Source organism: Scyliorhinus torazame, chromosome 19 (genome assembly GCF_047496885.1).
Source record: "Scyliorhinus torazame isolate Kashiwa2021f chromosome 19, sScyTor2.1, whole genome shotgun sequence".
Classification (NCBI taxonomy): Eukaryota; Metazoa; Chordata; class Chondrichthyes; order Carcharhiniformes; family Scyliorhinidae; genus Scyliorhinus; species Scyliorhinus torazame.
Genome location: NC_092725.1, coordinates 95,619,489 through 95,644,441, shown reverse-complemented (window position 1 = coordinate 95,644,441; position 24,953 = coordinate 95,619,489). Strand labels below are relative to the sequence as shown.

At 45.2% G+C, this 24,953-nt stretch overlaps 1 protein-coding gene across 1 annotated transcript in view; it reads right to left on the bottom strand.

Moving 5' to 3' along the window:
• The window catches only part of utp20 (UTP20 small subunit processome component), a 206,642-nt gene that overhangs the window by 135,240 nt on the left and 46,449 nt on the right, over window positions 1–24,953 (bottom strand). Inside the window, 9 exon segments of the mRNA XM_072484851.1 lie at window positions 2,990–3,198; window positions 7,896–8,062; window positions 10,869–10,994; window positions 12,769–12,854; window positions 12,954–13,044; window positions 14,379–14,564; window positions 20,067–20,310; window positions 24,324–24,403; window positions 24,798–24,874. Coding sequence (XP_072340952.1) covers window positions 2,990–3,198; window positions 7,896–8,062; window positions 10,869–10,994; window positions 12,769–12,854; window positions 12,954–13,044; window positions 14,379–14,564; window positions 20,067–20,310; window positions 24,324–24,403; window positions 24,798–24,874 — 1,266 coding nt within the window.

Genomic DNA, 24,953 nt, shown 5'->3' with positions numbered 1-24,953 from the left:
CTCAGAGGTGAGAGTGCTATCGACTGAGCTGCAGCTGACACAAGTTCCAATCCCGGCCGGGCAAGTTAAGAATCCAATCAAATCTGGTTAATTTACAAGGACAAAAAGGGGTTATATGAGGAGTAGCAGCAACCAGTATCCAGAAATAGACGGAGGCAAAATATCTTAACAAAGGGGAGAATCTTCTAACCCACAGAAGGTTTCGCGTTGCTCAAGACTGTAAACTTAAGCCAATGATTATTTTCAAGAGATGCCAGTGGTGTTTCAATTGCAAAACAAAGACTGCATTTATATAGCTATCTGCACATCCCAGGATGTCCCAAACCCCTTTATAACCAATGAAGTACTTTGAATGTAGTCACTGTTGTGACGTAGGAAACATGGCTGCACACAGCAAGCTCCCACAATTTTTTGCCAGGGGAAAACATCCTTGCTTTGCTTCACGTCAGCAGTTGTATCTTTTACGCTCAGACTGGGCCTTGATCTTTTATTGTTGGTAGCCCAGGCAGTGCAGCATTCCCTTGGTATTGCACAGAGGGTGTCGACTTGGATTTTGTGCTCAGGTTTCTGCAGTGGGGTTTGAACCCACAACCTTCTGACATGGGAGCGCGAGTGCGACTGAGCCACGGTTGATATCATTGCTTTTCACAACCTCCCCCCCCCCAATATTTACTCTGTTACAATTAGCCAAACAGGAGAAAAGTGCAGGGTTCCTGCAACTTTAGTAAAATAAAACTCCATGACCTTTCCCACCAGCTTTTCAGTGGGTCTCGACGACAGAAACACTGCATCATAACTGACACCGTCTCTGCTACAAGGTGCTTGCTCCCTGTTCTGGAAGTCTCCTAAGCAGCCAATCAGACCATAAGATGTACAAGCAAAGTAGGCCATTTGGCCCACTGAATATGCCTTGCCATTCAATGAGATCATGTCTGATCATAGTCATAGTGTCATACAGTACAGAAGAGGCCCTTCGGCCTATCGAATCTGATCTGATAATCCGCAACTCGAATTTTCCATCTAACCCCCATAACCCTGGATTCTCTTACTGATTAAAAATCTGTCTATCTCAGCCTTGAACATAGCCCCCTTCGATAAAGAATTCCACAGACTCACTACCATCGGAGAAGAAATTCCTCCTCATCTCTGTCTTAAATGGGCAACCCCTTACTTTGAGATTATGGTCCTAAGCTCTCGCACAAGGAGAAAGAACCTCTCAGCATCTATCGTGACTGCTGAGAAGCCCGTATATCTCAACAGTTCAAAGCAAACAATTATGAAGATGGGAAAGTGGACATGAGAAAATCATTGGAAAAGGAAGGAATTCCAGCCAAAGTCAGCAAAGCCTCATCTCTGTCGCTATAAAATTCCAGGACTGGGCTTTTTTGGGGGGAAATTACGATGATTTTTCCTGGCCTGGAAAAGTCTTTATAAATTCCATGATTATTCCAGGTTTTTCATGAACCATGGGAATCTTGAAAATATATCCTTTCATCAGCAAATGACTGGAATGTCACACAACTGCAGCAGAGGCTGCTGAGGAAGTTTTTATTCCTCATTGACACCCTCCCAGACACCTGGCGTGTGAGCAGCGACTGCGGACATTGGATACCAAAGTGTAAATAAAGCCTCCTCACATCCAGGTTTGCATTGTTTTCAATAACATGTTTGACTCAAAACAGAAGGGCGGGCAGGCAGGGGGTGGCTGGTAGGGAAGATATTCAACACATGTCACTCTGAAGCTGCTGATTTTCAAACCTTGCAAGCAGTTAAACTTTTAAGCATAAAATAACTTTCAGCAACACTCAACCAGCCATTATATGATAGCTGATTTCGCACATTATCTGTGGAAGCACTGTTATGTACAGCATTTTTGCTTTGTATGCAAATGTTGGTTGTACCAGGTCACATCTCAACACAGCCTCCAGCTGGACAGAATTACCCATTGGCTTCCCTGTACTCAGATTCAGCGAAGGTTGGCATCCAATGAAATTTTCGAAGTTCACACAATCCTAAATTATAAGTTTAACTTAAATAACTGCTTCAGAATGAACTGGTGCTTCACTCTATCTTACTACATGTTCATTCTATATGAGTAGATTCATTGAACCCAGGACCCTTCCTGCATAGTGCATAGGCATAGGTTATTTACCTATTTTCTTATTAATCCATCCCCTCTCTCTCACACCCGCACGCACGCACACTCTGCTCAATAATCCTCACAGATCGTCAGTGCTGCATTGCACCAAGTCTTCCTCAGAGTTTGCTTGTCAGATGGCTCAGCCACATAATCAGAGTGTTAATCCTGAGCCAGAGCCCAATGCCAAGCAACTACAGCGAGGCCAATGCCTGAATTATAGCAATCAAGAACAGCAAACAGTGAATCTGGAACCACAATACATGGTGCAAGAATGTCTAATCTAGCTATTAAATAGAAGGTAAAACAATACTGTGTAAAATTTAGCAGAATGCAACGGAGACGCCATTCAAAGGGAGATGAACCCCTTTTTGAGAACTTAGCTGCCTCATCACGCTTCAGGGACATCACATTCCACCAAACCCAAAGTACTGAACAGTTAAGAAATAAAGTGCAGCCACTGTTGTAATGTAGGAAACACCGCAGTCAGATTCTGCACAGCAAGATCCCACAAACTGCAATGTGATAATGGACTAATGTTTTTGTGATCTTGACTGAAGGATAACTATTGGCCACACAATTGGGGGAACCTTCCTTGCTCTTTTCCGAACAGTGTGCTGGGATCTTTAACATCCGCTCTGGAGAGGGCAAACAGAACCTCTGTTTAACACCTCATCGGAAAGTCAGCACTCTCTGACGGTGCCGGGCTCGACCTTTGGGCAGGGTTACTTGCTCAAACCTGTTGAGTGCAGCTTGAACTAACGACCTTCTGATTCAGATGACAGCATGTGAGCCCCTAAGCCCTCAGCTGACACCTCAACACATGGCACATACTGAATTCACAGAGCTCACCTGGTCTCTTAGCTGAAGAATCTGTGATACAGATGCAGTCATGCACAGTACAATCTGAAGCAGTTTCGGCAGGTAGTCCTGGATTAGATGGCCCAGTTTTTTCATCACCAATTCAATGCCGTTTAGCAGACCGTGCTGACGCCCTAGGGGCAAAACCATTGACATATCCAGAGACTTTACCGACTGTAATACTGTGCACAGACAGGATCCTGAAGCAAGAAAGATAAAAAGTTAACCTGAAGCATACAAAAACTACAAATTCAAGATATCTGTTTATATTACATGTTCCCCTGTGGGGGCCACACAACAGTGTTTTTAAATCGACCTTTTTTGAAAATGCATCAGGGCTTTCAACAATCACAAGTGTTTGATCCCACAGATGCACCTTTGCAAACCTAACTATTGAATGAGCGGGAAAAGCACAGTTGAACCCGAAGGCGAGTTATGGCTTTACTGCTGCTACTGTGATTTCATATTACTTACATTCAATATAAAAAAATATTCAATTTGCCAGCCAAAGGTTGTAACTTCAAATCCCAACAGGGCAATCTGTGCAACTAAATTCAATCAACATGGAGCTCTGTGGCCACAATGCCTTCCAGCTTCTCCTCAAAATCTTCTTCTGTCACCAACATCTCACAGGGAAGAAAGCCTGGCACTTTGCCCTGTCTGGCCTACTTGACTCCAGTTCCACATCACATGGCCAACTAATACTCTCCGGGTAACCAGAAATAGTCAATAAATATCACAATGTGGGTGTGGTGCCCATCCCAGGAACAAATGTGAATCAGTGCAGGAAGAACAGAGCAGTGGAATTAGTATTGAATGATACAGGACTATGGAAAGAGAATGGGGTAGAGGGATTAGTTTTAGATTGATACAGGGCTAGGAGGAGAGAGCGCGGCAGTGGGATCAATTTGGGATCGATACAGGGCTTTGGAGAGAGAGTGGAGCAATGGGAATAACCTTGGATTAATACAGGGCCATGGGAAGAGCCCGTGCAACATTGCATTCTATTTGGGATTGATATATGGCTATGAAGAGAGAATAGGGCAATGGGAATAATTTTGGAATCATATAGGGCTATGGGAAGAGCAAGCAGCAATGGGATTAATTCAGGATTGATACAAGGGTATCAACTGAGGCACTAGGGATAGTTTGGGATTGATACAGGGCGATGGAGAGAGAGGGGGGCAGTGGGGACAGTTTGGGATTGATACAGGGCGATGGAGAGAGGGGGACAGTGGGGACAGTTTGGGATTGATACAGGGCGATGGAGAGAGAGGGGGACAGTGGGGATAGTTTGGGATTGATAAAGGGGATGGAGAGAGAGGGAGACAGTTTGGGATTGATACAGGGCGATTGGCAGAGAGGGGGACAGAGGGGAAAGTTTGAGATTGATACAGGGCGATTGGCAGAGAGGGGGACAGTGGGGATAGTTTGGGATTGATAAAGGGGATGGAGAGAGAGGGGGACAGTGGGAATAGTTTGAGATTGATACACGGCGATTGGCAGAGAGGGGGCAGTAGGGATAGTTTGGGATTGATACAGGGTGATTGGCAGAGGGGGGACAGTGGGGACAGTTTGGGATTGAGACAGGGCGATTGGCAGAGAGGGGAACGGTAGGGATAGCTTGGGATTGATACAGGGCGATTGGCAGAGAGGGGGACGGTAGGGATAGCTTGGGATTGATACATGGCAATTGGCAGAGAGGGGAACGGAGGGATAGCTTGGGATTGATACAGGGTGATGAGGAGCGAGGAGGGCAGTGGGGACAGTTTGAGATTGATACAGGGCGATGGAGAGAGAGGGGGACAGTGGGGATAGTTTGGGATTGATACAGGGCGATTGGCAGAGAGGGGGACGGTAGGGATAGTTCGGGATTGATACAGGGCGATGGAGAGAGAGGGGGGCAGTGGGGATAGTTTGAGATTGATACAGGGCGATGGAGAGAGAGGGGGACAGTGGGGATAGTTTGGGATTGATACAGGGCGATTGGCAGAGAGGGGGACGGTAGGGATAGTTCAGGATTGATACAGGGCGATGGAGAGAGAGGGGGGCAGTGGGGATAGTTTGAGATTGATACAGGGCGATGGAGAGAGAGGGGGATAGTGGGGATAGTTTGGGATTGATAAAGAGGATGGGGATAGAGGAGGGCAGTGGGGACAGTTTGGGATTGATACAGGGCGATGGAGAGGGGGACAGTGGGGATAGTTTGGGATTGATACAGGGCGATGGAGAGAGAGGGGGGCAGTGGGGATAGTTCGGGATTGATACAGGGCGATTGGCAGAGAGGGGGACGGTAGGGATAGCTTGGGATTGATACAGGGCGATGGAGAGGGGGGCAGTGGGGATAGTTTGGGATTGATAAAGAGGATGGGGAGAGAAGAGGGCAGTGGGGACAGTTTGGGATTGATACAAGGCGATGGAGAGAGAGGGGGACAGTGGGGATAGTTTGGGATTGATATAGGGCGATTGGCAGAGAGGGGGACGGTAGGGATAGTTTAGGATTGATATAGGGCGATTTGTAGAGAGGGGGGCAGTGGGGATAGTTTGGGATTGATACAGGGCGATTTGCAGAGAGGGGGACGGTAGGTATAGCTTGGGATTGAAAAAGGGCGATGGAGAGGGGGGCAGTGGGGATAGTTTGGGATTGATAAAGAGGATGGGGATAGAGGAGGGCAGTGGGGACAGTTTGGGATTGATACAGGGCGATGGAGAGAGGGGGGGACAGTGGGGATAGTTTGGGATTGATACAGGGCGATGGAGAGAGAGGGGGGCAGTGGGGATAGTTTGGGATTGATACAGGGCGATGGAGAGAGAGGGGGACAGTGGGGATAGTTTGGGATTGATACAGGGCGATTGGCAGAGAGGGGGACGGTAGGGATAGTTCGGGATTGATACAGGGCGATGGAGAGAGAGGGGGGCAGTGGGGATAGTTTGAGATTGATACAGGGCGATGGAGAGAGAGGGGGACAGTGGGGATAGTTTGGGATTGATACAGGGCGATTGGCAGAGAGGGGGACGGTAGGGATAGTTCAGGATTGATACAGGGCGATGGAGAGAGAGGGGGGCAGTGGGGATAGTTTGAGATTGATACAGGGCGATGGAGAGAGAGGGGGATAGTGGGGATAGTTTGGGATTGATAAAGAGGATGGGGATAGAGGAGGGCAGTGGGGACAGTTTGGGATTGATACAGGGCGATGGAGAGGGGGACAGTGGGGATAGTTTGGGATTGATACAGGGCGATGGAGAGAGAGGGGGGCAGTGGGGATAGTTCGGGATTGATACAGGGCGATTGGCAGAGAGGGGGACGGTAGGGATAGCTTGGGATTGATACAGGGCGATGGAGAGGGGGGCAGTGGGGATAGTTTGGGATTGATAAAGAGGATGGGGAGAGAAGAGGGCAGTGGGGACAGTTTGGGATTGATACAAGGCGATGGAGAGAGAGGGGGACAGTGGGGATAGTTTGGGATTGATATAGGGCGATTGGCAGAGAGGGGGACGGTAGGGATAGTTTAGGATTGATATAGGGCGATTTGTAGAGAGGGGGGCAGTGGGGATAGTTTGGGATTGATACAGGGCGATTTGCAGAGAGGGGGACGGTAGGTATAGCTTGGGATTGAAAAAGGGCGATGGAGAGGGGGGCAGTGGGGATAGTTTGGGATTGATAAAGAGGATGGGGATAGAGGAGGGCAGTGGGGACAGTTTGGGATTGATACAGGGCGATGGAGAGAGGGGGGGACAGTGGGGATAGTTTGGGATTGATACAGGGCGATGGAGAGAGAGGGGGGCAGTGGGGATAGTTTGGGATTGATATAGGGCGATTGGCAGAGAGGGGGACGGTAGGGATAGTTTAGGATTGATATAGGGCGATTGGTAGAGAGGGGGGCAGTGGGGATAGTTTGGGATTGATAAAGAGGATGGGGAGAGAGGAAGGCAGTGGGGATAGTTTGGGATTGATACAGGGTGATGAGGAGAGAGGAGGTCCATGGAATTGTTACCCTGGAGACTATATACCACAGGCTATTTATTGGGTAGCGTATCACCATTAGTGCCCACATCAAGCACCACAACACAAATTTCACAGCAGGTTCACCAGATAATGATCAATGGAATTATCTGAACGGTACCATGATTTCGATATTGGGAAAGTGAAAAGCAGAAACAGGACGACAGCAGATACCAGCCTGGATGGTTTTATATTGGGACGCCCAAATCGAAGTTGTAAATCCTGCTTTAAAAATCACAACCTTAAAATGCACACGTCACATTCTCTTTTAACAAAGGAATGAAGACAGAAGACTTCTTTGTCGGCATCACAATAGGAACAGCAGCACCAAAGGAAAATACTGCAGGTGGTGGAACTTGATAAACTAAATGGTAGATGCTGAAAACACTCACAAGCTCAGGCAGCATCTGTGGCGAGAGAGACAGAGCTAGCCATTCAGGTTAATGCCCACTCATTAGAGCTTGTGAAAGTTACACATGGCAGCACATGGCATTCCGCACATGGCAAACCCACAACCTCTACTATCTAGGGCAAGGGCAGTAGATGCACGGGAATACCACACCTGCAAGTTTCCCCCCAAGCCACACACCATCCTGATTTGGAAAAATGTCACCGTTCCTTCAATGTCACTGGGTTAAAACCCTGGAACACCCGCCCCAACAGTTCGGTGGCTGTACCTACACCACATGAACTGCAGCGGTTCAAGATGGCAGCTTGTCACCACCTTCTTAAGGTCAATTTGGGATGGGCAGCAAATGGACCCTAGCCAGTAATGCCCACATCCTGTGAAAGAATAAATAAAAATAAAGTTCTTAAGCAAGTACAGGGCAGCAAAAGGGAACAGCAGGTTTCAAGTACAAACAATAAGAGATGCAGAGTTCTGTCAGTGCATACCCTCAGTTAAATGCTTTACAGGCTCGAGGAGAAGATCCAGGAAGGCGTCTATCTCCTGAGGCAAAGAGCCAGCCAGGAAGTTTAGAACGATGGCCATGCGAGTCCCTGCCGCTGCTCGGCCTTGTGTTTTTCTCCCAGTTTTGCTCCTCATGCGCCCATAAAGAATCCTTTAAAAAAAGTGATGGAATTAAACATTTTTAAAAGGAAGAATTATAATTTACTTCTGGAGATTTGAAGACAACAATTGCTTTTAAGTCAGGAAATTGTAACATCTTCAAATGTCAACACTTCTTAGTTCATCCACCCAAGAATACCATACAGACCCCACAAGACAACCCCCATATTTTGTTTCCCCCAAATGTTTTGCCGGTTACCTATCAAAGCTGCCAACTTCCAGCTCAGTAAATTGCCCAGCTCTGCCCGTCAACCCTCAGGACAGCTGAAACCATCATCCTTTGTTGCACCCCGATTCGACCATTCCAAAGCTCTCTCCGGACAGCCTTCCAAATTCTCCCCTCCAGAAGCTTAAGCTCACCCAAACCTCTGTTGTCCGATTTCCTAACTCGCACCAACTCACTTTAGCACTGTCCTCGCCAACTAACTCCAGCACAGTACTGAGAACGCGCTGCACTGTTGGAGGTACAACCTTTTAGGTGAGACATTAAGTCAAGTTCCCTTCTGCCTGGAAGGTTCCATGGCACCAATTCGAAGAAGAATAGGGGAAGGTCTCCCCGTTTTCCCAGTCAAATTTCATTCCTCGATCAACATTAAAAAAATAGATTATTTAGCCATTTAGTTGTTTGCGGGAGCTTGCTGTGCATAAAACTGGCTCCATATTTCCTACTGCACCACTTCAAAAGAACCTAATTGGCTGTATAATACAGATACTCTTTAGCACAGGGCTAAAGAGCTGGCAATTAAAGCAGACCAACGCAGGCCAGCAGCACGGTTCAATTCCCGTACCAGCCTCCCCGAACAGGCGCCGGAATGTGGCGACTAGGGGCTTTTCACAGTAACTTCATTTGAAGCCTACTTGTGACAATAAGCGATTTTCATTTCATATTTGGCGGTTGTGAAATGAGCTATACAAATGCACCTCTTTTTCTTTTTATTAAACACTGGCTCCCACTCTACCAGCATCTGCGTTTTAAAATTCTCATCATTTTTAAATCTCTCCCTGGCCTCATCTCCATTTCTCTCTTTTCTTCCTGCAAAATCCCCACAGTCTTGTATATATCCGAGATCTCCACGTCACTCTGTCTGGCTTCTTATGCATCCCCAATTTGAATTGTTCCACCAGTGGCCGTGCCTTCAGCTGCCTGTGCCTTCAGCTCTGGAATTCCCTCCCTAAGCCTGCCCATCTCTTTTCAGTTGCATCCTAAAACTAATTATTTAACCAAGCCTTTAGGCACCAGTCCGAATGTTTACTCCATGGTCACTTTTTATCTGATTACCCTCTGGAAGTGTTTTGGAACATTTTTCAATATTAAGAGGAACTCTATATGTGCATGTTGTGACTGCATGTACAAACTGTACGTATGCATGTGCATGTGTTTGTGAAGCACATCCTGACGTCTAACCAAATGTGTGCATTTGAACCCCACTCCCCAGGTGCCCTGACACTCCTGAGTAGTTCCAGCCCTTCTGGTTCTTCCCTACTTGGACTATGACATTAGCGTGGATCCCTGGAGCCTTGGTGGTCAGCACTAAACGCGGTTCTAAACTTGTAGTCAATATTTAAACATTGGGCTAATAATTGTAACCTCCGCAAGCAGCAAGTTTAAAGCATGGAAATTCATGATATTTAAATGTGTCGCAGGTTTCCGGCCTCCCAATTAAAAATGACTTGCGGGTGGCACAGTGGCTAGCATTGCTGCCTCACAGCGCCAGGGACCCAGGTTCAATTCCAGCCTCGGATTACTGTCTCTGCGGAGTCTGCACGTTCTCCCCGTCTGCGTGGGTTTCCTTCAGGTGCTCCGGTTTGCTCCCACAAATCCAGAAAGACGTGCTTGTTAGGTGAATTGGATATTCTGAATTTCTCCTCGGTGTACCCGAACAGGCGCCGGAGTGTGGCGACTAGGGGCTTTTCACAGTAACTTCATTGCCATGCTAAATGTAAGCCTACTTGTGACACTAATAAAGATTATTAAACCCCTCTTCTTTTTCCATAACCCTGTCAAATTCTTGGCTGCAGTGCTTAAAATGGAAGTAGCCATGAAACCTTTTTCTGCATATAAAACTAAACGTTAACTTCACCGTAGAAGAATAGAAGGTCAGAAGTTCATTACAGATACCAATGAGATGATAAACTAGTGACACGTTTCACCTCATACAGAAGTTAAATGAGTAACACAATTTTGTAAAGTTATTGGATATGGTTGAGGGGCAACCCAAAAAGTGTTTCAAATAGGTCACAGGGGGTGTTTCCACTTGTGGGGGAATCCAAAGCTATGGATCATAAATACAAGATAGACACTAATAAAGTCAAAGGGAATTCAGAGGAGTATTTTACCATGAGAGTGGCTAGAATGTGGAACCTGCTAGCATGGGATGTCGGTTGAGACAAATAGAATAGATCCAGTTCAGGGGAATCTAGGTGAACACATGAAGGGGAAAGGAATAGGATATTTGATCAGTGAGAAGGAAGGAGGCTCTAATGGAGCATAAACACGGTAGTTAGGTCAAATGGCCTGTTTCTGTGCTGCAGACCCAATGTTAAGCCACGCAGTCGAGCAAGATGTCAATGAGTCGCTATTAGAGGTGGGAATGTTGGCAAATCTTTTGTTGACGAGGGGCCCTCGAGCCCCACCTAGATAATTTGTCGTGGATCAGGCGTCAAGCTGGCCAACCTCCATCAGACCACTATTTCTGTTCCACTCCCCCTCCTTCGCCCAGTATAATGGTTTACACTCATTCTATGCGGAACGGTTTGTGTACATAAATAAAAACATTTACAAACCCTGCTTTGCTTACCTCATTATAACTGGAATGAGCTCAACCCTGTGTGGGGCTGACACAATGGTTGTCTCCTCTGCGATGCTGAAGTGAATGATTTCGTCTTTGAAGCTCTTGTCCTCTAGCAGTCGCTGGAGGTTTTCCCTGCACAAAGAAACCAAGATTAATTTAAACCAGAAATGTAAATGTTAATGGATTTACGAGAGATTTTTCTCCATTGGTTTCAAACATTAGATCATCAAAGTCTTGTAAAATGTACATCACATTTCAGTCAGCGGATTAAATATTTAAAGCTAATTCTGTCTTTGGGTGTCAGAGACCTGATTTATAAGAGGTGCTAATGTGAATATTGTGGAACAGGCCGTGTATGGCCAACGTCACGGTCAATCAGAGTGGACTTGCCAACCAATCAGCACCTAATTTGGTGTGATAGTATGAAATTTGGTATTCTTGTGTTTGCCCTGATGAGTGTGAGGTGAAAGGTATCAGCAACATCTTTTTCAGCAATACTCCCAAACTGCCTAGTGCAAGAAGCTTCCACTTTTCTGTCCAAGAACATTTCAATAATCACCCAGATACATGTATTCGTTTATGCTGAAATGGAATATAAATGGACCATTACAATAAGAAGTCAGAAGGTGTTTAAAAAGCCTCAACTGCCACCTGAGCCCAATAAAAGCTGAAGAAGCTGAAACTAGGACATTGTTTTAAATTCATCCGCAGGATGTTGGCATCACCGTCAAAGCAGCATTTATTGCCCATTCTTCTGTCACCTTCTTGAAAATAACTGAGTGGCTTCCTTGGCCATTTCAGAGGGTAGTTAAAAGTTAGTCACATTGCTGTCGGCCTGGAGTCGCAGCAGGCTTGAGGGGCCCCACTGCCCTTATTTCTCATAATACAGGGAGAAGTAACTGTAGCTATAATGGACATTCTCTGCTGATAGCCTAAGCTGCAGTTTGAACTTCCAATAACTCGATCAAAAGCTTTCTCAGAGTCCAGGGAGACAATCACCTCTGGTGTCCTCTCCCCAGATGGGGTCATTATTACATTCAGCAGGCGCCTGATGTCTGCCCTTGACAAGCCCCGTCTGATCTTCCACGCTCACATCTGGCTGGCAGCTCTCCAGGCGCCAGCATGGAGCTGACCTTGTCTCAATGTTCGTAGAAGGCCTCCTGTGCCTGGTGGAGCTTGCGGACTGCCTTCCTTCTGGAGAGCAGCTCAAATTCCACCTGCAGCTTTTTCCTCTCTGACAGCAGCTCCATGGTTGGGACCATGGAGTACCGCAGATTCATCCCCTGTATGGAGTCAATCAGCCGCTGCTTGGCTGCCCTGTCTTTCCTGTCCCTAAGGGCCCTATGAGCTATGATTTCATCCCCGATCACCGCCACCAGTGCCTCCCAGAATATGGAGGGTGACACCTCCCCTATTTAACCCCCCTTCGCCTGCCTATGGTTGCCCATGCCCCTCTTGAATTCTTGCAGCCTGAGTTCTGGCCATTGGCCTCTATCGTTGGTTGAGCAGTCCATTTTTCCTCGACAACCTCGTTGGTCTTCTCCGGAGCGTCGCGACCAGCTTCCCAAGATTCGCTGCTCTGTATTCTGTGGGCTCTTCTCCTCCATTCCCTTCAGTGACCGACCAACCCCCTCACCCCCACACACACACCCCACCCCCACACACACAATGACCAAAAGATGGGAGGACACACGCAGATAGTGAACAAGAGAGTGAAAGAAATATAGGAACAAAAGACACAAACAGACAGAAAACTGGGAAGTATAACACAAGGGAAGACAATTGCAGAAATTACATTCTGTTGATCCTTGACAGTAGGCATTAACAATGGGAATTTATTAGTGTTAAATACATTAAATCCTTTAATAAAATTTATTAACAGAGGTATGGGACGGATTAGTATTACCTGTAAGGCAGCAGGTGTGGGTGTTTGTAAGTGAGCAGACATTCCAAGGCGATTTTCTGCACATCCTGGTAATGATGACATAGCAACTAAAATGGATGGAAAAGAACAGTTTAAAAGACGTGTTTAACCTCAGGAAGAGAGAGTGGAAGATACCATGTGTTCTGAACCATATACCCAACTAATACCTGCGTGTACAATTCCTTCAGCTTGGGTTCCAGGTAGAGTGATCTTGGGTTGTTAAACTTTGAGAAAACCTTCAGGTGAACAACCAATTGTCTGGAACAACATAAATTGCATTAACATTTTCAAAACGTGAAACACGTCAAGGATAACCTGTTTAAAAATTGCAAAGGACTGGAGGGCTGGATAATATTAAAGCATAACCTACATTCCATTGGCAAAACAACATGGGTCTCTGCACTGATGTCACAAATGTGTCATGTGAGGGATTAAATGCTTCAGTGGATTATGTTTTGATTCGCAGAACAGACCCTTTACCCGTCAAAACGTGGTGCTACAGAGCTGCTAGCTTAGTTAGTGTCATTCTTTCCACAGCCACAAAGTTGCAGTTTCAAGCTCCACTCTGAAAGCAAGCGCATAATCTAGGCCGACACTCCAACTGAGGGAGTGCTGTTTTGTCAGACATGCTATCCTCTGGATGAGATATTACACCAAGGCCCCACAGTGGCTGATCCAGAAGTTCAGTACAATAATAACTTTTTAAAAATAATAAATTTAGAGCACCCAATTTTTAAAAAAAATTCAATTAAAGGGCAATTTAGCGTGGCCAATTCACCTACCCTGCACATCTTTTTGGGTTGTGGGGGTGAGATCAGGCATGGGGAGAATGTGCAAACTCCACATGGAGAGTGACCCAGGGTCGGGATTGAACCCGGGTCCTCGGTGTCGTGAGGCAGCAGTGTTAACCACTGCACCAGTTCAATAACTTAAACGTAAAATCGCATCCATAACATAATAAAGCATCCCTTCTCTGAAATACAAAATTCAACACCAAGTCAGGTAGAGAGACATTGGGGCAGCTGATCAAAAGCTTGGTCAATAACGCTTTTAGGAGTGCCATAAAGGATAAAAAGATATGTAGAGAGTTGGGGAGACTTAGAGAGGGAATTCCAGAATTTAAGGCCGTGGCAACTGGAGGTGTGGCCACCAATGGTACAGTGATTAAAATCAGGGATGCTAAAGCATCAGATCTTGGAAGGTTGTGGGGAGAGTGGTTACAAAAGAGAAAAGATTGTCGAGCATCTATTTCGTGCAATTCAACAACAGTAATAAATTTTGGGGCAATACCATTTTGGAAACATACTCCTGTATGGCTATAGTATAGCATCAATCTGCTCCAGTTTCCTCCCACAGTCTAAAGATGTGCCGGTTAGGTGGATTGACCATGCTAAATTGCCCCTTATTGTCCAACAGTTAGGTGGGGTTACGGGTTTGCAAGAGAGTGGGCCTAGGTGGGGTGCTCTTTTGGAGGGTCGGTGCAGATGTGATGGGCCGAATGGCCTCCTTTTGTAAGGATACTATGATTCTAAACACCCAATAGAAATGTGTGGATGAGTTCAAGTTTAAGGGAAGTGCCTCTTTGTACTTACTTTACAGCCGCTCTCCTGGGCTTCTTCCCTACAGCAAACGTGGGATCTTCAGGAGCTGCAACCTCAGAGTCGATGGCAGAGCTCCCATCCTGCAGTTCCACAGTGGTTGCCTTCTCGTCAGCATGCTGCTTCTTCCTGATGTCCTCAGCTGGGGCTACCAACAAATCCGCTGGATAATATTCATTGCTGAATGAAGCAGAGATAGATCACTTGCTAGCAATATTCCCCGAGCTGTGCCCCTTTAAATAGGGGTAATATAGCATGGCTAATTCACCTACCCTGCAGACAAGGGGAGAATGTGCAAACTCCACATGGACAGTGACCCGGGTTGGTCATCTGATCAATGCTTATTCACATAGTGCCTGTGGGAACATTACAGTCTTTTAGCAGTACCATCAGTGCCAGTCAGAGTGGAAATAGCAGGGTATATCAGACAAATACATGGCTGAAGAGATGGTGTGAGGAGGAAGAAGGTTTCAGATTCCTGGGACATTGGGGCCAGTTCTCGGGAGGTTAGACCAATACAAAATGGACAGGTTACACCTGAGCAGGACCAGGACTGATGTCCTTGGGGAAGTATTTGCTAGAGTGGTTGGGGAGTGTTTAAACTAAAATGGCAGGAGGGTGGGAATCTATGCAAGGACTCAGAGGAAGGGAAATCAAGGACAAGAACAAAAGACCGAAAGGGGAATAAGAAAAGTGATAGGCAGAGAAATCAAGGACCAGAAACAAGCAGGGCCTCAGTGAAAAATAATGGGAACACAACAAGGACTGGTAGAAAGATAAGCCATAAAGCTTATTGTGCCTTAACGTGCGCAGCATTCGCAATAAAGCGGATGAATTGATCACGCAAATAGATGTAAACAGGTATAATATAGTCAGAATTACGGAACGATGACTGCAGGGGGACCACGGATGGGAAGTAAACATCCAGGGATGTTCAGCATTTAGGAAGGACAGGGAAAAAGGAAAAGGTGGTGGAATTGCATTACTGGTAAAGAGGAAATTAACACAATTGTTAGGAAGAATATTAGCTCCGACAATATGGAATCTGTATGGGTAGTGCTGAGAAACACGAAGGAGCAAAAAACTTTAGTGGGGGTTGTATATAGACCCCCAAACTATAGTGGGATGTTGGGAATGGCATAAAACAGGAAGTTGGAGACATGCAATAAAGGAACATCTGTAATTTTGGGTGACCTTAATCTACATATAGATTGGACAAATCAAATTTAGAACAATACCATAGAAGAGGAATTCAGGAGTGTTCAGGGGATAGTTTTCTGAAAAAATACATTGAGGAACCAAGTAGAGAACAGGCCATCCTAGACTGGGTATTGCGTATTGAGAAAGAAATAATTGGCAATCTAATTGTGTGAGATCCCTTGGGATATGAGCGATCATAAACTGAAAGAATTCTTTATCAAGGTGGAGTGTTACGTAGTTGATTCCTAGACTCGGGTCCTGATATGAGCCGTGAGTTGGCTACGATCGATTGGAAAACATTATTTAATGGGATGACGGTGGAGATAGGCAATGGCAAACATACAAATTTATGAGAAAAAAACAACAGACTTGAAGATTGGGAGCAATTTAAAATTCAGCAAAGGAGGACTAAGGAGGAGAAAATCGAATACGAGAGTAAGCTTGCAGGGAACTGATTGTTAAAGCTTCTATAGGTATTTGAAGAGAAAAGGGTTGGTGAAAACAAATGTAAGTTCTTTACAGACAGAAACATGGGAAATTTATAATGGTGAACAAAGGAATGGCTGACAAACTATTACATTGGTTCTGTCTTCACAAAGGAGGACTCAAATAACATACCAGAAATATTGGGGAACACAGGGTTTAGTTAGAGGGAGGAACTGAAGGAAATCAGTTTCAGTAGGGACATGGTGTTGGGAAAATTGATGGGATTGACGGCTTTTACATCCCCATGGCTTGATAATCTGTATCCCAGAACTCTTAAGGAAGTGGCCCTAGAAATAGTGGATGCATTGGTGGTCATCTTCCAAGTTTCTATAGACTCTGGAACAGTTCCTACGGATTGGAGGGTAGCTAATGTAACCCCACTATTTTAAAAGGGAGGTAGAGAAAATATAGGGAATAGACCAGACAGCCTGACATCAACAATGGGGAAAATTCTAGAATCCGTTATGAAAGATTTAGTAGTAGAACAGAGCAGTGGCAGAATAGACAGAATCAGATTTCCAGAAATGGAAATCATGCTCGACAAATCTACCGCAATTCTTGAGGATGTAACTAGTAGAGTTGATGAGGCAGAGCCAGTCGATGTGGTTTATTCAAACTTTCAGGCGGCTTTCAACAAATCCCACATAAATAATTAGTGTGTAAAATTAAAGCGTATTGGATTGGGGGTTATGTTTTGAGATGGAAAGAAAACTAGTTGACAAACAAGAAACAAAGAGTAGGAATAAACGGGTCTTTTTCCATATCGCAGGCAATGACTACTGGGGTACCGCAGGGATCCCAGCTATTCACAGTATATATTAATGATTTAGATGAGGGAACAAAATGTATAATCTCCAAATTTGCAGATGACACAAAAGTGGGGTTGGACGGTGAGCTGCGAGGAGGATGCAGAGATGCTGCAGTGTGATCTGGACAAGATGAGTGAGTGGGAAATTGCATGGCAGATGCAGAATAATGTGGACAAATGTGAGGTTATCCGCTTTGGTAACAAAAACAGGAAAGTAGATTATCTGAATGGCTATAAATTTAGAGAGGTGAATGCACCAAGACTCGGGTATCTTTATACACCAGTCGTGTAAGGTAAGCATGCAGTTGCAGCAGGCGGTAAAGCATGAAAATGGTCTGTTAGCCTTCATAGCGAGAGGATTTGTGTACAGGAGCAGGGATGTCTTGCTGCAATTAAACAGGGCCTTGGTGAGGCCAAACCTGGAATATTGTGTGCAGTTTTGTCTCCTTGTCCGAGGAAGGATATCCTTTCTGTAGAGGGAGTGAAGCAAAGGTTTACCAGACTGATTCCTGGGATGGGCAGACTGACATACGAAAAGAGGTTGCATTGGCTAGGATTATATTCTCTGAAGTTTAGATGGTGGGGGGTAGGTGCAGGAAGGATGTTCACAATGGCAGGGGAGTCCAGAACCAGAGATCACAATCTGAGGATACGGAGTAAACCATTTCAGACTGAGACGAGGAGCAATTTCTTCACCCAGAGAGTGGTGAGCCTTTGGAAAGCTCTGCCACAGAAAGCAATTGAGGCCAAAACATTGTATATTTTCAAGAAGGAATTAGATATAGCTCTTGGGTTGAAAGGGACCAGGGGATATGTTGGGGGAAGGCGGGAACAGCCTCTTGAGTTAGATGATCAATCATGATCATAATGAATAGCAGAGCTGGCCCTAAGGATCGGATGACCTACTCCTGCTCCTATTTTCTTTGTTTCTATTAGATAAAATGGTGTTGCCATAGCCTGACCAGTGAATAGTCCGCGATTTGTATTGCACAGCATGCTGTGATCTAATAATCGTGCTCTGTTTCTTTAAAACACCAAAATTAACGTCCAATGTTGTGAACATTAAACATTTCTCATCTTTAAATATTTCTTCTTACCATGAGACTTAACCATGATGTGGAGATGCCGGCGTTGGACTGGGGTGAGCACAGTACGAAGTCTTACAACACCAGGTTAAAGTCCAACAGGTTTGTTTCGATGTCACTAGCTTTCGGAGCGCTGCTCCTTCCTCAGGTGAATGAAGAGGTCTGTTCCAGAAACACATATATAGACAAATTCAAAGATGCCAAACAATGCTAGGAATGCGAGCATTAGCAGGTGATAAAATCTTTACAGATCCAGAGATGGGGTAACCCCAGGTTAAAGAGGTGTGAATTGTCTCAAGCCAGGACAGTTGGTAGGATTTTGCAGGCCAGATGGTGGGGGATGAATGTAATGTGACATGAATCCCAGGTCCCGGTTGAGGCCGCACTCATGTGTGCGGAACTTGGCTATAAGTTTCTGCTCGGCGATTCTGCGTTGTCGCGGGTCCTGAAGGCCGCCTTGGAGAACGCTTACCCGGAAATCAGAGGCTGAATGCCCTTGACTGCTGAAGTGTTCCCCAACTGGAAGGGAACATTCCTGCCTGGTGATTGTTGCGCGATGTTCATTCGTTGTCGCAGCGTCTGCATGGTCTCGCCAATGTACCACGCTTCGGGACATCCTTTCCTGCAGCGTATGAGGTAGACAACGTTGGCCGAGTCGCACGAGTATGTACCGCGTACCTGGTTCCCTTCCAGTCGGGGAACACTTCAGCAGTCAAGGGCATTCAGCCTCTGATCTCCGGGTAAGCGTTCTCCAAGGCGGCCTTCAGGACCCGCGACAACGCAGAATCGCCGAGCAGAAACTTATAGCCAAGTTCCGCACACATGAGTGCGGCCTCAACCGGGACCTGGGATTCATGTCACATTACATTCATCCCCCACCATCTGGCCTGCGAAATCCTACCAACAGTCCTGGCTGGAGACAATTCACACCTCTTTAACCTGGGGTTACCCCATCTCTGGATCTGTAAAGATTTAATCACCTGCTAATGCTCGCATTCCTAGCATTGTTTGGCATCTTTGAATTTGTCTATATAAGTGTTTCTGGAACAGACCTCTTCATTCACCTGAGGAAGGAGCAGGGCTCCGAAAGCTAGTGACATCGAAACAAACCTGTTGGACTTTAACCTGGTGTTGTAAGACTTCGTAATGAAACTTAACAACACAGCATTTATTGCCCATCCCTAGTTGTCCTGAGGCCATTAGGCATCAACACTGTAGTCACATGCAGGCCACATGAGGCGATTCCCCATTCTGTTCCATGCAGTGTAATACTGAACCCGGTAGGCTTTTGAGACAACCTGTCATCCTTAATGCCCCACGAGTTACTAGATTTATTAAATTAGATTTCACCCTGCAGTTATGGTCGGATCTGACCCTTCAGCCTCTGCCTTACTGGCCCAGATTAGTCTATCATACTCTGCTCGCATTCTCCACATCCACAAATGGACTGCCCTACTCTTAAATCTTAGTATCTCTGAAAGGGTAATTTTACTGGGACTGTGCCAATTGCAACGAGATGGAGATCACGTTGAACTTGTGTAAGACACTAATTCAGTCTCAGCTGGAGTACTGCATCAAGTTCTGGATGCCACACTTTAGGGAAGGTGTGAAGGCATTGAAGAGAGTGCAGAAAAGATTCATGAGAACAGTTCCAGGGATGAGGAACTTCAGTCTATCTGGAGAACTGGTGTAGTTGGGACTGTTTTCCCTGGAGAAGAGAGGCTGAGAGGAGATCTGATACAGGTGTTCAACATCACGAGGAGTCTAAACAACAGATAGCGGAAAACTGTTCTCACACGTGAAAGGATTGAGAATAGATGTCAAGTAATTGGCAAAAGAGGGAAAAACGATAAGAGAAAAACCTTTTCACGTAGTAAGTGGTTAAGGTCTGGAATGCACTGCCTGAGAGTGGTGGAGGCAGATTCAATCCAGACACTCGAGGGAATTAGACGGTTACTTGAAAAGGAAGAATGTGCACAGTTACAGGGAGGAAGCAGGAGAATAGCACTAGGTGAAATAGTCATTCGGAGATCGGATGAAGACGTGATGGGCCGAATGGCCTCTTTCTGCAACAATTCTGCATAAAGCTTTTTCTTGACTTACTTAATAAACCTCAGGAGCAAAGGAGAGAGTTCCCTTGACCGAGGTTCAACTCTGTCAGAAAAGTCACCCATTGCTTTCCAAAGCAGGAAACGGAAGTTGGTGTGATCCGTTCTCTCACTGGATTTAGTTGCCAAGTGAAGTTGATCCTGGTACAATCTTCCAACAATAGCTGTCGGAATATTCTCAGTACTCGGTGTGGCCTTTTCCTTCAGTGCTTCTCCATATTCAGATTTTAATTCTTGCTCTTTAAAAAGAATGAAGCTAATATTAAATACAAATTTAAAACATTTATATTTGAATGATAGATTATCAATAATTAACATTTACAAGAGCTTAAGGAAAATCATGGATTCAAACGTTATGAACATTAATAAATCGCTCACCTGGACAGATATCATATTGCAATTATTTCACTTAAGACACGGAACTAGATAATAATGGGAAAACAGTGACATAGTAATGTCACTAAACTAGTACGGTTTAATGCTCTGGGGACACAGGTTCAAATCCCATCACAGCAGCTGGCAGAATTGACATTTAATTGACAAATCTAGAATTAAAAGCTGGTCTCAGTATTGGTGACCATGAAACAAGCAGATTGTCATTAAAAACGAATCTATGTGTGGAGCCAGAGGAAATGGGCGAGGTACTAAATGAATACTTTGCATCAGTATTCACCAAAGAGAAGGAATTGGTAGATGTTGAGTCTGGAGAAGGGGGTGTAGATAGCCTGGGTCACATTGTGATCCAAAAAGACGAGGTGTTGGGTGTCTTAAAAAATATTAAGGTAGATAAGTCCCCAGGGCCGGATGGGATCTACCCCAGAATACTGAAGGAGGCTGGAGAGGAAATTGCTGAGGCCTTGACAGAAATCTTTGGATCCTCGCTGTCTTCAGGGGATGTCCCGGAGGACTGGAGAATAGCCAATGTTGTTCCTCTGTTTAAGAAGGGTGGCAGGGATAATCCCGGGAACTACAGGCCGGTGAGCCTTACTTCAGTGGTAGGGAAATTACTGGAGAGAATTCTTCGAGACAGGATCTACTCCCATTTGGAAGCAAATGGACGTATTAGTGAGAGGCAGCACGGTTTTGTGAAGGGGAGGTCGTGTCTCACTAACTTGATCGAGTTTTTCGAGGAGGTCACTAAGATGATTGATGCAGGTAGGGCAGTAGATGTTGTCTATATGGACTTCAGTAAGGCCTTTGACAAGGTCCCTCATGGTAGACTAGTACAAAAGGTGAAGTCACACGGGATCAGGGGTGAACTGGCAAGGTGGATACAGAACTGGCTAGGCCATAGAAGGCAGAGGGTAGCAATGGAGGGATGCTTTTCTAATTGGAGGGCTGTGACCAGTGGTGTTCCACAGGGATCAGTGCTGGGACCTTTGCTCTTTGTAGTATATATAAATGATTTGGAGGAAAATGTAACTGGTCTGATTAGTAAGTTTGCAGACGACACAAAGGTTGGTGGAATTGCGGATAGCGATGAGGACTGTCTGAGGATACAGCAGGATTTAGATTGTCTGGAGACTTGGGCGGAGAGATGGCAGATGGAGTTTAACCTGGACAAATGTGAGGTAATGCATTTTGGAAGGGCTAATGCAGGTAGGGAATATACAGTGAATGGTAGAACCCTCAAGAGTATTGAAAGTCAAAGAGATCTAGGAGTACAGGTCCACAGATCACTGAAAGGGGCTACACAGGTGGAGAAGGTAGTCAAGAAGGCATACGGCATGCTTGCCTTCATTGGCCGGGGCATTGAGTATAAGAATTGGCAAGTCATGTTGCAGCTGTATAGAACCTTAGTTAGGCCACACTTGGAGTATAGTGTTCAATTCTGGTCGCCACACTACCAGAAGGATGTGGAGGCTTTAGAGAGGGTGCAGAAGAGATTTACCAGAATGTTGCCTGGTATGGAGGGCATAAGCTATGAGGAGCGATTGAATAAACTCGGTTTGTTCTCACTGGAACGAAGGAGGTTGAGGGGCGACCTGATAGAGGTATACAAAATTATGAGGGGCATAGACAGAGTGGATAGTCAGAGGCTTTTCCCCAGGGTAGAGGGGTCAATTACTAGGGGGCATAGGTTTAAGGTGAGAGGGGCAAAGTTTAGAGTAGATGTACGAGGCAAGTTTTTTACGCAGAGGGTAGTGGGTGCCTGGAACTCACTACCGGAGGAGGTAGTGGAGGCAGGGACGATAGGGACATTTAAGGGGCATCTTGACAAATATATGAATAGGATGGGAATAGAAGGATACGGACCCAGGAAGTGTAGAAGATTGTAGTTTAGTCGGGCAGTATGGTCGGCACGGGCTTGGAGGGCCGAAGGGCCTGTTCCTGTGCTGTACTTTTCTTTGTTCTTTGTTCTTTGTTCTTTGGTTCACTCATGTTTTCCAACAAAGGAAATCTGCCGACTAACCCGACCCAGCCTGGATATCACTCCAGTTCCACAGCAATGTGGTGGACTCTTAGTTGCTCTCTGCTTAGCAAATCACTCGGTCGTACTGAACTACTACAGAAAAATCGATGAACAACACTGTTGATGTACCTACGCTGCATGGACTGCAGTGGTTCAAGAAAGCAGCTCGCCACCACCTTCCCGAGGGAGAAACATGCCTGCAAGGCTCACATTCCATGATTGAATTAAAAAACGCTGGCAGTTAGATCTGGTCTTGCACCCAGAGTACACCCATTCCACTGCAGCTATCACACTTCAAAGTGATGTTAATGAAAATGAGAAACCCAAAGAAAATTAATAAATCTGGAACCAAACGCTGGTCTCAGTAATGGTGATCATGATTGTCAATAAAAATCCATCTGGGTCGCTAATGTCCTTTAGGGAAGAAAATCTGCTATCCTTACCTGGTCGGGCCTACGTGCTCTTCCAGACCTGGAGACTAAAATTTACAATTAGCCGCAACAACTCTCAGAGTGACCGTGGCAGCCTACAGCCTGCGTTACATGTCCAAATATACTGACTGAATGTGGTCAAAACAAAATGACCACTGATTTGGAATATTGCAAGGATATTGGAGTGTTAAATAAATATGGGGTCTTTTTCCCCCACCTACAGGCTTGATAAATTACCCCTGCCTTCTCAATTAGACTGTTATTCTGAAAAGGAGGGTTTTACCAGAACAACAAAATAATACCACATGGGGTAATGGTCTTTAAGATGAGATGTTAAACTAAGGGCCTCATTTGCATAAAGAATGCCATTGTGCCACGTTGAAGAGTAGCGAGGGAGTTCTTCCCAGTGACTTGGTCTTTATCCCTCATCCATCGCATCAAACTGATTATCTGGATCTTTACCACATTGCTGTTTGTGGGAGCTTGCGGTGTACAAATTGGTTGCCGTGTTCCCTACATTACAACTGCGACTGTACTTCAAAAAGTGCTTTGTTAGGGTGAGTATGGAGCTGTTGGGATACTTGACTTACTCTCAAGTTGGCCTTAGCAACAGCAGAAGCTAGCTCAGTAGGACAGGAATGTCATGTGGTGGCAGGTATCCATATCTGATTGTTAGACACATGACATTTTGAGGCACTAACAGTTCATGTAGTTTTGCTCTGTAAACTCTACAGCATCATTGACCTGTATACAAATGTATAAATACAATATGTGACTAAGCTGACAGATCCTGGGTGCTGGCTGTATGTACCTTTATCTTCTGCAAATATGCTGCAATAAAGATCCTTAACGTGAGACACAGACTTCTTGTGTTGATTCGGGTGAATCACCACAACATACTTCACTGCCGGGCAGCACGGTGGGTTAGCCCTGCTGCCTCACGGCGCCGGGGTCCCAGGTTCGATCCCGGCTCTGGGTCACTGTCCGTGTGGAGTTTGCACATTCTCCCTGTGTTTGCATGGGTTTATAAAATGTATTTTAAAAAAACATACTTCACTGCCTGTGAAGCATTTTGGATGTCCTGAGGTTATGAAACATTCTATACAAATGCAAGTCTTTCCATCTGTGGTGTGATGGCCTTGTTACAAAACACCAACATTTCTCCGACCAATGCAACGAGAGATCAATTTATGTATTAAAAAGCATTTTAAAAATCTCCCAAGATAAAAGCAAATTCTTCCGGATGCTGGAATCTGAAACAAAAACAGAAAATGCCGGACAATCTCAGCAGGTTTGACAGCATGTGCGGAGAGAGGGCAGAGCTAACATTTCGAGTCTGGATAACTCTTTATCAAAGCTAGACATAGCATTTTCTGTTTTTGTTAAAAAATCTCCTGGATTTGTTTACCTGTAAAGTGTGCTGCATGGTCTAAATGTTCACAATAAACATGCCAGAATGCTTTATTTTCCATTCCATGCGCATGGGAACTGGAAGAAGAAAATAGCACAGAATATTTAAAAATTACAATTAATTTATTTTGGGATCATCTAATGTTCAAATATAAAATTAGGTTATACCAAATATTCTTAAAATCGCACCAGATTCAATAACAATATACATGTAAACAACACTGATTTGGATAAAGCAGAAGCTGAACAAAACGTGGTTACTTCAAATTTATCCTTCCACATCGGTTAACTGCAAAATCAAGTGTTTATCTTAAAATTCCTATTTCTTTGCTTCTACTGATTATCAGCATTGAAGAGGGATCCGAATGTTTACAGCTTTTGAGATTAATAATTTTTGTTTCTATGTATTGGGGTGTGGCAGGGGTTTAAGCATGAAAGTCGTCAAGTGTTTCGTAACTTGCGTAATACTTACACAATTAGCTCAACCACTGGGTCCCACAGTGCACTGAAGTTTATATAAAGCATTCCTATTAAATATTGAAGAGGAACCTGGAAAAAGTAATACAAACCAGTAAACAGAGAACTCAACAAACAGCAACAAACTATTCGAAACATCCATCACATATAA